The sequence below is a fragment of the Podarcis raffonei genome, chromosome 8 (assembly GCF_027172205.1).
Source record: "Podarcis raffonei isolate rPodRaf1 chromosome 8, rPodRaf1.pri, whole genome shotgun sequence".
NCBI lineage: Eukaryota > Metazoa > Chordata > Lepidosauria > Squamata > Lacertidae > Podarcis > Podarcis raffonei.
In genome coordinates, this window is record NC_070609.1 from 47,704,519 (window position 1) to 47,716,367 (window position 11,849).

General features: G+C 45.4%; 1 protein-coding gene across 1 annotated transcript; it reads right to left on the bottom strand.

The window, feature by feature from the left end:
• Window positions 1-2,690: 2,690 nt before the first annotated feature.
• On the bottom strand, window positions 2,691-4,147 carry LOC128420402 (carbohydrate sulfotransferase 4-like). The gene has a single exon (XM_053401997.1). The coding sequence runs from the start codon at window positions 4,144-4,146 to the stop codon at window positions 2,950-2,952; it is 1,197 nt and encodes a 398-aa protein (XP_053257972.1). The 5' UTR covers window position 4,147; the 3' UTR covers window positions 2,691-2,949.
• Between the last annotated feature and the right edge of the window lie 7,702 nt (window positions 4,148-11,849).

An 11,849-nucleotide genomic window follows, 5' to 3' on the forward strand; every position in this document is an offset into this window, starting at 1 on the left:
ATTTGGGTATCTGAAGACCTGACAGATAGTTAGCTGGAGAGAAACCTCTCCCATGGTCCCTTATTGCTGGATGTTTGATCATTTCGCTCATGTGGCATTGTAATTCTACTTCCCAGATACGCTGGCGGATTGTAGTCCTAGCTTTCTCGAAGCCTGTCGCTATCAGGGTCTGCTGTGGGATCCCCAAGCCTTTGAGCTTTTCCAGCAGTGTAGCTTTCCATCTGGATTGGTAGGTATCTAATAAGGTTAAAGGTGCCAGCCCAACTGGGAGGAAAATAAGCTAAAGCCAACTTCCTTAAATTTGTTGCTGGTGTTTATGCAGCGACATCATGCATACCCTCCAACATATCTCCCAAGAAAATAGGGATGTCCTATTACATTACTACTACTACTACTACTACTACTACTACTACTACTACTACTATGGTTGGCTTCCAATATGTATAAAAAACCATAATGAAACATTTAACATTAAAAAGCTTCCCTATACTAGGCTGCCTTCAGGTGTTTTCTAAAGGTATGGTTACTTATCTCCTTGGCATGGGGCTCGCGTGACTTTCCATGGCCTTTCTCCACTGAAAATAGGGACGTTATATGGAAAAGCGGGGCATTCCAGGATCAAATCAGAAAATGGGGTGGCTTCTGTAAATCTGGGACTGTCACTGGAAAATAGTGACACTCGAAGGGTCTGCATCATGGGCACCATGCATTGTTTATGGGCATCAAGCATTATAGAGCAACAAGATAATTTTGCCCTGCCATAATGCGTTTGCTGTCTATATACAGTAGTAGTTTGAAGTAAGGGAGGCAACAGAAAAAGTAGAGGAAGTGAGTGCAAATGGGAGTAAGCCCCAGTAACTCTGTAAAAATCACACCAGCAAACATGCATAACATGCATAGGGCCAGACAGGCTCCTGTTTCCTAGTCCTTCCACAAAATCCCCATCTCAGCAGCCTTTTCCATTCTCATAATCATAGCATGAGGAAACATGAGCCTCTGTACAACATTTCCTGTATAAGCCATTCTTTGCTTCCTTCCAGCTGGCCACTATTGGAACCAGTATTCTGGGCTAGCTAGACTGATGCTGGCTGATCCAGTCATGAGCCAGTGTGGTGTAGTGGTTAAAGTGTTGGACCTTGTAGCTCTGCTCAGGCATGAAACCTGCTAGGTGACTTCAGGTCAGTCTCTCAGCCTAACCTACCTCACAGGGTTGTTGTGAGGATAAAATGTATTTATTGGGTTACTAAAATATGTAATTGAGGGTCAGAGCCAAAAGGGGCACACTCCCAGTATCTTGTTCCCAGTGTAGATAATCCACCAGGGGGACTGAAGCCATTTCTAGTTCCAGCCAAGCTGTGGATTTAAAATCAATTATGAGCCACCTTGTAGATTTTTCAGATCAAAAAACAGACTATGAATATACAAAATAAAATATTTAAACAATGTTTCAGACATTGACATGCATAGATTCCAGGTGTATATATCTTGTAACTTAAGTCTGCCTTCTAGGATCCTTCTGTGAACAGAATGTGAGTAAACTATTTTATATACTTTTATACAAGACTGTGTCGTGTCTATTCTTTTAAGAGGGAAGAAAGGGGAATTACCAGGAAACTTATTTTAGAGGCTTATGCAAGCCTGGCAAATCTATCCGCTGTGTAAGTTTAAAAGGGGAACGTTACTCTGTTAAATCATAGAACTTGTTAACACAAGTTGGGAAGGATATAATTAAACAATATATCCTCTCCTGCCTCCCTGAACATTCCCACAGGGAATGGCAAAGCTCTCTGGCTTAGCCATCTTGTCAATTGAAAACAAAGTAGCAAAAGGAATTGATTTTAATGATGGGATTTCAAAATTTGCAGAGAACAAAGTTAGGAAAAAAATATTTTAAGTGCTTATGCTCACAATGTTAAGTAAATAAACCAGAAAATAACACTTTCAACTGTAAGTTATCTTATTTTTTCTTCTTTTAAGAATTTCAATGGGGGGACCACAGAACCACAGAAATCCTCTCATTTGTAGCCCCCCTCCCAATCTTCCTCAGTTACTCTCATGAGTTGAAGGCATTGTGGGGGCTACATTTCTGCACTGGCCCCTGCACAGAAACGACCCTTGACTCTGCCTTTGTAGGATCTGGGGAAGTCTCTGGGTGCCTCTATGCTCAGGTTTGTATGAGATGTCTGCCAGTTAGCCAGACTGACAGTTATTGAGCTTATTTCCCACAGAGTGTTTAGGAATAGTTTTATTAGTCTCTTATAGCAGAACCAACAAAGAGTCTTCTGGCACCTTAACAGCTTAGAAATTTATTTTGGCATAAGTTTTTGTGAACTGCAGTTGGCTTCATCAGATGCACAAGGTGTTATCCTGAGTTACAGGTACAAACACACAGTTCAGGAGTAGGAATTGTCAACAGTTAAGTCAGAAGGGAAGAAAATGCAGAAAAGTAGAGAAATAGATTTTTATGTCATTTACACTGGCCATTCCCACAAAACCTAGTTACCACACAAACATTCTGGCATTGGTAATCCAATTAACACAGCCTATGCCTTAATAAGTGTGCTAGTCTGCCATATTACCATTAAAAGACCATATTATGAAAGGGTGCTTCTTGGATTCAGGGTCTGAATGTAAGGCAAGCCCATCTGTTCCCCCAGCTTTTCAAACAGAAAGGGAAGAGGTGATTCCATTGCTGTGTCCAGATCCCTGTCCCTGGGCGAAGTTTCAGCTGTAACATGCTGCAAACTTGCAGAAATGAAGTGACAAGATTCTGTGACGAGTTGGGCAGACTTCTCCCTTGTGGGCTGTTGCATCATTATTTTTTTGCATGACTGCTGTATTTCAGGAACAGTTCAAGCCAAGCTGCCATCTTGCTGGCAGAGCCACTGCCAGTCAGTGTGGAAAATAGTGAGCCGAATGGACCAATAGTGTTAGGAAGCTTCTGATGTCTCATCTGGTCCAAGTCCAAGAAATTGCAGGTGATGCTTCCAGGCTCCTTTTGCTTTCCTGATTGACAAGAGGTGTTTGGGCATAAAAGAGGTCTAATGCCATATTCTTCTGCTCTTTCTCAGACCTAACTAGTCGATAGCCCAGTAGCTTCAAGGCATCCTTACAGACCTCTTGCAGCTTTGCTATTTGAGGATAAGGAAGGGCCTTCCTCCAAGCCTGTGACACATTCACTGCATCCCTGGAGTCAACATCAAAGGCCTGCTTGCCAAGGCCCTGCCCATGGGTGATGTTGTGCACCCAGGACTGAAGGTTAGGAGAGAAGGGCAGTCCTGCAAAACTGTAGAGCTGAGCAGCTTTGGCCAAGGGATTGCTGGCAATATCTTCATACCGCACCAAGAGGTAGCGATCCTGGAGGGTGCTGGGAAGGGCCTGCCTGCCTGCAGTGTAAACCTCAACATGACTTTTGCAAATCTCCCGCATGGCAGCGTAGGGCTCGGTATCCATTGCATTCCTCTTGTGTCTCAGCACAATCCTCGTGTCCCGGGCCAGGCTACCTTCTGTGTTCTTGCGAGAGTGGAAAACGGCTCTGGGGTCACGGACCAGGTGGATGATTTTGAGGTTCAGGGAGGGGTCATTGAGGAGAGGATAGAGCACCTTGAGGTCAAAGATCCGGACCACCTTCAGAACAATGTGGCTGTAAGACCTGCAGGCCTCTTCGACTTTGCTGAAGGGGGATTTCCTACAGAGCATCTTGCAGGCATGCTTGGAGATGAAGTCACTGCGCTGGAAGGAGTTGCACACTGGTGGGGAACACAAGGCCCGGCTGACCTCCCACTGGAAGAGTTCTGACACATTTCTCTTCTGTGGAAGGTAGGCATCAAAGACTGACATGTCGCACTTGAAGACTGACCGGATGAGGTCCCGCACTGCCATGTGCAGGACATTGGCGCTGTTTTGGTACATGGTTGCCCAGACGTGCCAGGCTGGCTCCATCATGTAGAAGGCATCAGGGTGTTGGCTGAAGATCTGCCCGACGAAAGAAGACCCTGACCTCCAGGAGGAGAGGATGAGAATGTGCACCTGGGATGGCTCCTGTGCCAGAGGACATTTCCTGCCATGAAGCTGAAACCAGAAGGTGAGGGCAATGACCTGTATCGCCAAGATCACAAGAACTATTAACCTGGTCAGCTTCAGCATGGCAGCCCAAAGCCTTGAGGGTGGGTAAAGAGAGAGAAAGAGAACACATTTCAGAGAATTGAACCACTATGCTCCTAGGGCCAAGACCTTTCAACACCCATCCTGTATTCAGAACTGGAGAGCTGTTTGAGTGCTAACTGGAACAGCACTTGTAGACAGGCTAAGTAAGGGCTGATCAGATCCATTGGTTTTGATCAGCTTGGACAACTCGGACAAATTCTGGCTTTTGCAAAGAAGTTGGCCAGAACAGATAATGTTCTTAGGTCCATTATGTTTTCTAAATATACATGTGCATATTCAGCTGTCACTTTGAAAGGGTGTGTTGTCAGTCATATAAAGAAAGGTTAAATAGGAATTGTAGAGAAACAACTGACCTGATGGCAACCTGGGAATTGGGTCTGGGCAGAAGACAAAATGGCAGGGTATATGGGTCTAGGCAGCTCCTGAGAGCCCCACTTCATAAAGATGTGCTCAAAACAGCATATTGATGGTACTGCATCCCAAGCACCCTGATTAACCCATTATGGCACATCAACAAAAACCTTTCTCCACCATGCTGGAGGGTGGCAGCAAAATGAGGACATTCTGCTACACCTGGTGGCATTGCCCCTGGATCTGTGCGCTCTGGGCAGGGATTCTTGCTGAAATTGCAGGAATTATGAAGCAACCAATAGATCCTGATCCCACTGTAGTCCTTTACTACCCTATTTTGTCATAGCTATCTCATGGTATTTCTCCTGGATCTTACCCGTCTGGAAATTGCTCATCAGTGGCAGTCTCAGGTTGGATGAAGTATGGCAAATTGCACTATCATAAAAGTAACACAGAAGCAGTAAAGATGCAAGAACACAGAATTCTATGCAGAGCGGTGCAGGGTGACCATTTTGTTGACACGTGGTTTCTCTTCACAGCATATATGGGAGGGAGAACACAAGATGAGACTTTGGGAAAGACCTTCTCCCACATTTATATCACTGCTATCCTTAGCAGGGAGTACTCCAAATTATTACTCTTAAACTCTTTGAATTGCTCAGAAATTATTCATGGGCACCATGTTCATTTCACTGGTTTTGAAGAAACATACATACTGCTAGTGCATTAACTGAGTGAGGAGTTGGCAGGGGAGGGGTCAGAGCTTGGCAGTCTCTGAGGTTTTTGATGGGAGCTGTCTCAGAGACCAGGGGAGCAAATGCCTATAGCCACTAATGCTGCCATCCCCAAAGGGAAATCAATGCCCTTATGCTTTAAAATAGACATCCTTCTGGGAATTCCTTACCTGTGGGGTGGGGAGGGGGCTGCATTGTGGCATGCAGTGCCAATCCCACCGTGTTGCTTGCATTATAGATGCCACCTGACCTTTTAAAAATGGGAATGCAGGGGGGAATTACAAGCTGGTTAGCATAATGTTGGTTCTGAGTAAACGGGTGGGAAGCATTATCAAAGATAAAATTATTAAGCAATATAGCACAGAACAGGTGCAAGAGGCACTTTTGGGAATCTAAGAATCTCTTATGAGCGAGAAAGTCTGTTGCATGGAAGATTTTGACAGCTGTCAAGAGAGCTGCGAGTCAGCTAGTTGCCAGCTGGAAAAAGAGAACATTGTTTCTGCTGTTTTTGTTGTTTTATTTGAAAATAACGAGGGCTGATACAAATTAACTGGACTTTTGGTTTTGAGCTGAAAGGAATATTAAGGAACTAAAATCCCCCTAGAGGGGTAATAGGGATACTACATTACAAAAATGGCTGGAGTACGTAAATTTCAAGCAGAACTGGATAGAACACTCGCTCTCTTGGGAAACTTGAAAGATGAATACAATGTTATGTCTACAAAGATATCACTACTACACTGGACAGTGAACAACAGTTTTGAGCCTGATAAGGACTTGAAACAGGAAGCCTACTTAACTGAACAAGTAAATGAAACTGAAAGTGCAGAAATGATGGAGCAAGGTGCTGTCTTTGAAGAAAATGAAGGAGAAGCAGGAGATGTGCACGAGTTAAAGGAGAGTTACAATATGAGGCCTGACATGATGATAAAAAAGGACAATAAAAATTGGATGTGGAAAGCCTGGTCTGAATGGGAGATTATAAATCTGCGGAAGGTGAAAGCTGGAGCCTTGGGGACATCTGGATCTGTAAGAAATTTGAAACAAGAGTTGGAGCCCCCCATAGGCTTTGCGTTCAAGTATGGAAGACTGGCTGGAAGCAACAAGGATTCTGCTGGGCCGGAGCCCCTCCGAGACTTGGGGTTTAACATTAAGGACCATCAAAGAGACCGGCAGAAAGGAACTGAGAGAGATAAAAGGGCCTCGGACGTGAGGTCTCCAGGCTAAATAAATAACATAAAGACTGATGGACATTGGTTGGGGACTGGAACCGGGAAAAAGGGCGGGTGGAGGTTGGGAATCCAAAGGGTACATAAGGATAATTTGTTTTTCTTTTCATTTTTAATTAGTGGTAAGGAAATTGGGTAAATCGTGGAAGGGAAATTTTGGTCGACTTTAGGAAAAAGGTTTAAGAACAATTAATGAGGTATAAGTATTGATGTGTGTTTTTAATAAGGTAAAATTGGTTTCTTCTTTTTTAAATTAATTGAAAATAAGATTGTAAAAAGTAAATGGAGGAAATGGAAAAAAGAAGCAAAGTAAAATAATGGTATGTTAGAATAAATGTATAAATTAAGGTAAAGAAATAAGTTAAGGACTTGCTGAACTGATAATTTAAATTGGAATACAAGAAGGGGAGGTGTGAGGAGGTCTGAGAAATAAGGTTAAGAACAATAAGTATGAATAATTTTATGTGTTTCTTTTCTATTTTTTCTTTCTTTGTTGTTTAATTTTGTTATGTATTTTTGTATCTTTCTTTTGTTTTGTTTATTTTTTGTTCTTGTTTAATTCTTGAAAATGCTAATAAATATTTAATTAAAAAAAAAAACAAAAGGCTGAGCAAAAGGCAAAAAAAAAAAAAAAGAATCTCTTATGAGCATCGCAAAATATCAGTGCCAAATAATAAAAACTGGTGAGCCTCAGAATCAACAATAGGCAAGCACCTAAACACCCCAACTGCAAATAAAGCATGTGTGCACGCACACGCACACGCACACGCACACACACTACATACAAAAAACCTCACCAGAGGCTCCTGAATCACTAAAGGCTTCTGGGCTGCCTCCGGAGAAGCAATAGACCTCCTATCTCAGCCCTTCAATCTCAGAAGCCAGTTTCGTGCAGCCAGGGCAAATTAATACCTAAGGCATCTGGGAAGGCAAGCTAGCTAGCTAGCTAGCAATGCCTCTTCTGCACAGATGAAAACATCCAATGTCAAGAAAGCAAAACCTCAGGTTGTTGGCAGCCTCAACACGGGAAACAGAGCCTCTTGAACAGACGAACCATGCAAGGTGCTCCCTCCCCTTTCCACACACAAGTCAGTTTCACACACTGCCAGGTTAATTCTAAGAGGGGCAGCTGTGTCAGGACAAGCTGCAAGAGCATATTCTGCCCAACCGGCTCTCAGCAGTCCGGATCTGACACCTGGGAGTTTTAGGAAGGTCTATATGAATGCACCCACAAAATTTTTTTGTGACTGGGAACAGTTCCCTCCCTGCTGCATCTTCCACTGGGCTCCCACCCCGTTACCCTCCCTTGGACTTCTCCTTCTGTGGCCACTGCATTCACCAGCTGCTTAAGCAGAGGACAGCCCAGGGCTGCACATCTGATGGCCAGCGTATAGCTTCTCTGCAGTGAAGGAAGCAGCTGCCCTCTTTGCCTCTCACCTTCCAGGGGCCGTTGGGGCAACGCCTTCCATCTTGTGGGAAGAAGGGTGGGGTTTTATATCACTTGTTAAGCAGGCAGTAAAATACCCTGCAACGCACCCCTAGGCCTTTACCTCTGCTGTTCCTTATGCCAGATCCCTGGCAGAGTTTTCATCCGATAGGGATCACTTGTTAATGCAGGTCAGTGTCTCCCTCTTTGATCCTGGGCATCCAAGCAGCATGGCGGAAACAGACACATGCTCTCCCACTGGCAGGCGCACACTTTTCTCCCACAGAGCCTCCCGTCTCACTCACCTCCCGTTGATCCAGGGGCCTCCTGGGGTCGCAAGCCCAGCTTCCTTGAGGAGCCACAAGCAACAGGAAGAGCTGGTTGTTCCCTGGCAGCAGATCTGCCCAGTCCTGCACTGCTGGGTGCTCTGTGGTGTGAAGGCTGCTGTCAGGAGGAAAGGAGGGAACACACAGGAGAGACACCTGCTCCAACCTATGGAGGTGTGTGCTGAGAGGGCGGGGGTGGGAAGGAGCTATTCGGACAGCACAGCTCTTCTGTGCAGAGGAAACAAAAGATGCCTGCAGGAAAGAGGGTTTGTATCCCAATCCCAGGGCAGTGTGACACAATGCCCTGAGGTGCTGCTGCCCACCCATGCCAGCCCAAAGCTTCACTGCCGCCTGGTGCAGCATCCAAGGCATGGCAGGCTCCCCTCTTGACTGCCACCACCAGAGACCCAGAGCCACCTGGCAAAAGAGATGCGACAGAGCTGCAAGACCACCTTCATGGCCAATGTCCACACCCTCTCTGGCAACCCTTGGTGCTCCTTCTCTCTGGGTCACAGACTGCCAAAAGAGCAGCTCCAGAGGGTGCTGCCCTCTGCCCAGATCCCTCCCAGCAGGGTGGGAGCCGGGCAAGCTGCAAGGGCTGCTACATTGAGATCCAGGGAAATCCTCTTGTTCCCTGGAGAGGTAACCTTGCTGCTGAGCATTTGCCTGTGGGTCTGTGCATCGGCAGAGAAATGCAGAAAAGGTGGAGGGGGCACTACATAGGCAAGTGCTCTCCCTTTGCTCACTGGTTGGGTAACTTGGTACTGTAGCCTAAAATGCTAGGAAACGTAGCTGCTAAGAAGCTTTCCTTGTCCCCTTCCCCTCTTTGACTCTTGTGATCTCTTTTATGCGGGCATGCCTCGCCTTTTGATCTAGCAGAGTCTGCATAGGGCAGGAGAAGGATTGGCCTTGGAGGGAGAGGGATGGGAAAGGGAAAGGGCAGGAAAAGTGAGCAGCCCCTGAACTTGGCATTAGCCAGAAGCTTCTATAGGAAGGTTAAGACTGACTCTGCAGGGATCTGGCACACCCTGTAAACCAAACCCTTCCTGCTAAGCAGTGGCGTAGCGTGGATTGTCAGCACCTGGGGCAAGGCAAGTAATTTGCGCCCCCTAACCTGTGGATTTGCGCCCCCTAACCCTAACCCCCAGATGTGGCGCCCGGTGCGGCCGGCCCCCCCTGCACCCCCCACGCTACGCCACTGCTGCTAAGACATCAGTCTCCGTCCAACAGTAACCTTCTGCTGGGAGACTGGAAAGCAGCCAGGCCTGCTCCAGGAGGCTGAGAGCCCAGGGATGGCTGAATGGGCAGTGATGGATGGGCAGGAAGGGCCGGGCTCCTTCTACTGCCAAGCACAGAGGCTGAGGCTTCCTCCCCGCACTTGGGCTTTTGTTCTTGTTCAGCCATCCGGCTGGTGGCTACTGATGTAGGACAGGCATCCGCATTGCCTAAGGATTTGCCCACATTTTGTTTGTCCTGTGCCTAAAAGGTGTGTCCAATAGGTTTTCATCATCATCATCATCAAACCTTTTATAGGCATCACATACAAACATCCATAGCAAATTAGTACAGAATTACCACCTTCCCAGTGACACAAAACATTTGTCAGATGAAAGAGGCAGAGCAGTCTAACATTACATGTCTCCAGGGAGATCAGAGGTCTGCAGTGTGTTTTGACAACAAAAACCAGATAAAGATATTTAGCCACTAACTTGGTGAGCTCCTGATTATTCCCCAAAAATAGAAAATATATGACCTCTAACTCTGGTTTCCATTTGGGGATGCAGAGTTGATCTAGGAACTGCTGGCGGAGATCAACATATAGTTTACATTTTTTGCCCAAGAAAGTTGAAAGTTAAGAGTGGAGCATGTTTTGTCTGCTGCTGCTGCTGCTGCTGCTGCTGCTAGTTCCTGGCGTTCAATGTCCCACAACCTAGTTTTTATTATAGCCCTGGCAGATGGTGGGGACATCGATTGCAAAATTCCACTGACAGCCCAAGTTGCTGTACCTTTATGTTAAAGGTAGCCCTAGGCTTTATGTTAAAGGTAGCCCGTTATAGCCCTAGGGAAAGAAAGGGATCTAGCAAAACTTCACTAAGGAGAGGATCTTTATCTGTTGTGAGGCAGATGTTTAACCAGCATGTAAGAAATCTCGCCCAGCTATGGTCTCTACCTTGTGTTGACCTCCCTCTAGACACAAGGCTGCAAAGGCTACACAATGTGGGACGGCAAAATTCTTAAAAAGGAAAGCTGCCTGCACTCGTTCTACCCTGGCAGCCAGACTGGAATGCCGTAAAGCAATTGAGCTATAACTTTGGGGCTGAAGACCTTCAGGGCAGAGGGGATATGTGAATTACCTCTTGTTATAAAGAAACGCATTATGGCCTGCATAGACATCTTACTGGCATTCACCGCTGTTGCACGGTGCGAGGACCATAGTAGCCCATTATGGAATGTGATTCCCAGGTAATTGAATTTGAATACCTGCTGGATGTGTTTTCCACCAAATACCCAGCTATAACTTTTGCATTAATTCCCCAAAACCATTATTTTGCTTTAATCAAAGTTCATGCATAATTTCATTCTGGACAGATAGTCAATACAGTAATTTTACAAACGTTTTAGCCCAATTCTTGTCCGTAAAAGCAAAATCATATCATCTGTGTATAGAAGGATGGGAATGCTTGATGCGTTGAGTTTTGGGCTGTGGGCATCCACCTGTTTTAGAAAGAAGCGAGGTCCTTAAGCAAAAGATTAAAAAGAGAGGGAGCGAGTACACAGCCCTTTACACCTCTGTTTATAACGACAGGATCTGTCATTACGTTCCCTGGTGTTGTTCTTATGCGACAGGTGTTCTTTGTGTGAAGCTTTTTGATCAAGTAAAGTAATCTAGGTTCCAGGCCCATTGTTTCCAATTTGGACCATAACAGCTGTCTGTTGACAGTGTCAAAAGCAGCCTTGATATCAAGGAAGGCCACATAAAGACATTCTTTATGAAGTCGCTTGTACTTAGTGGCTAAATAAGATAACACCAAACAGTTGCGTAAAATAGATTTCCCTGGCCTGAACCCTGCCTGCTCTGGACCTATGATGTTATTCTCATCAAGTCAAGTAGTTAGTTTATTTAACAGATGTTTAGCATACAATTTCCCAATGTTTGACAGTAGACTTATTGGCCAATAATTTGATGTCAGCTTTTTGTCACCTTTTTTAAAGATTGGGATAATTATAGATTGCTGCCATGAGTTGGGTATGATACCAGATCTATCTATCATAGTGAATAGTTCCACTAGTATCGGAGGCCACCACTCTGGCTTGGCTTTGATCAATTCAGATGGAATAGCATCAGGGCCGGCAGCCTTTCCTGCTTTCATCTGGTCAATTAAAGTTATAACTTCGGTGATGGAGACAGGGGGCCACTCATCCACGAAAGTAAAATTGGCATGGTCCTGACTATCAGGTGGAATACAGTCATCGAAGAAAACCGCCTTAAAATGCTCTACCCATGACAATGATGGAATCAACATCAGCGAATCATCCTGTGTCTGTGGGGAGTCTGCTACAGCCTTCCAAAATTTCTTATGATCTTTCTTTTGGATGGTTGAGAGTAGCGTATCCC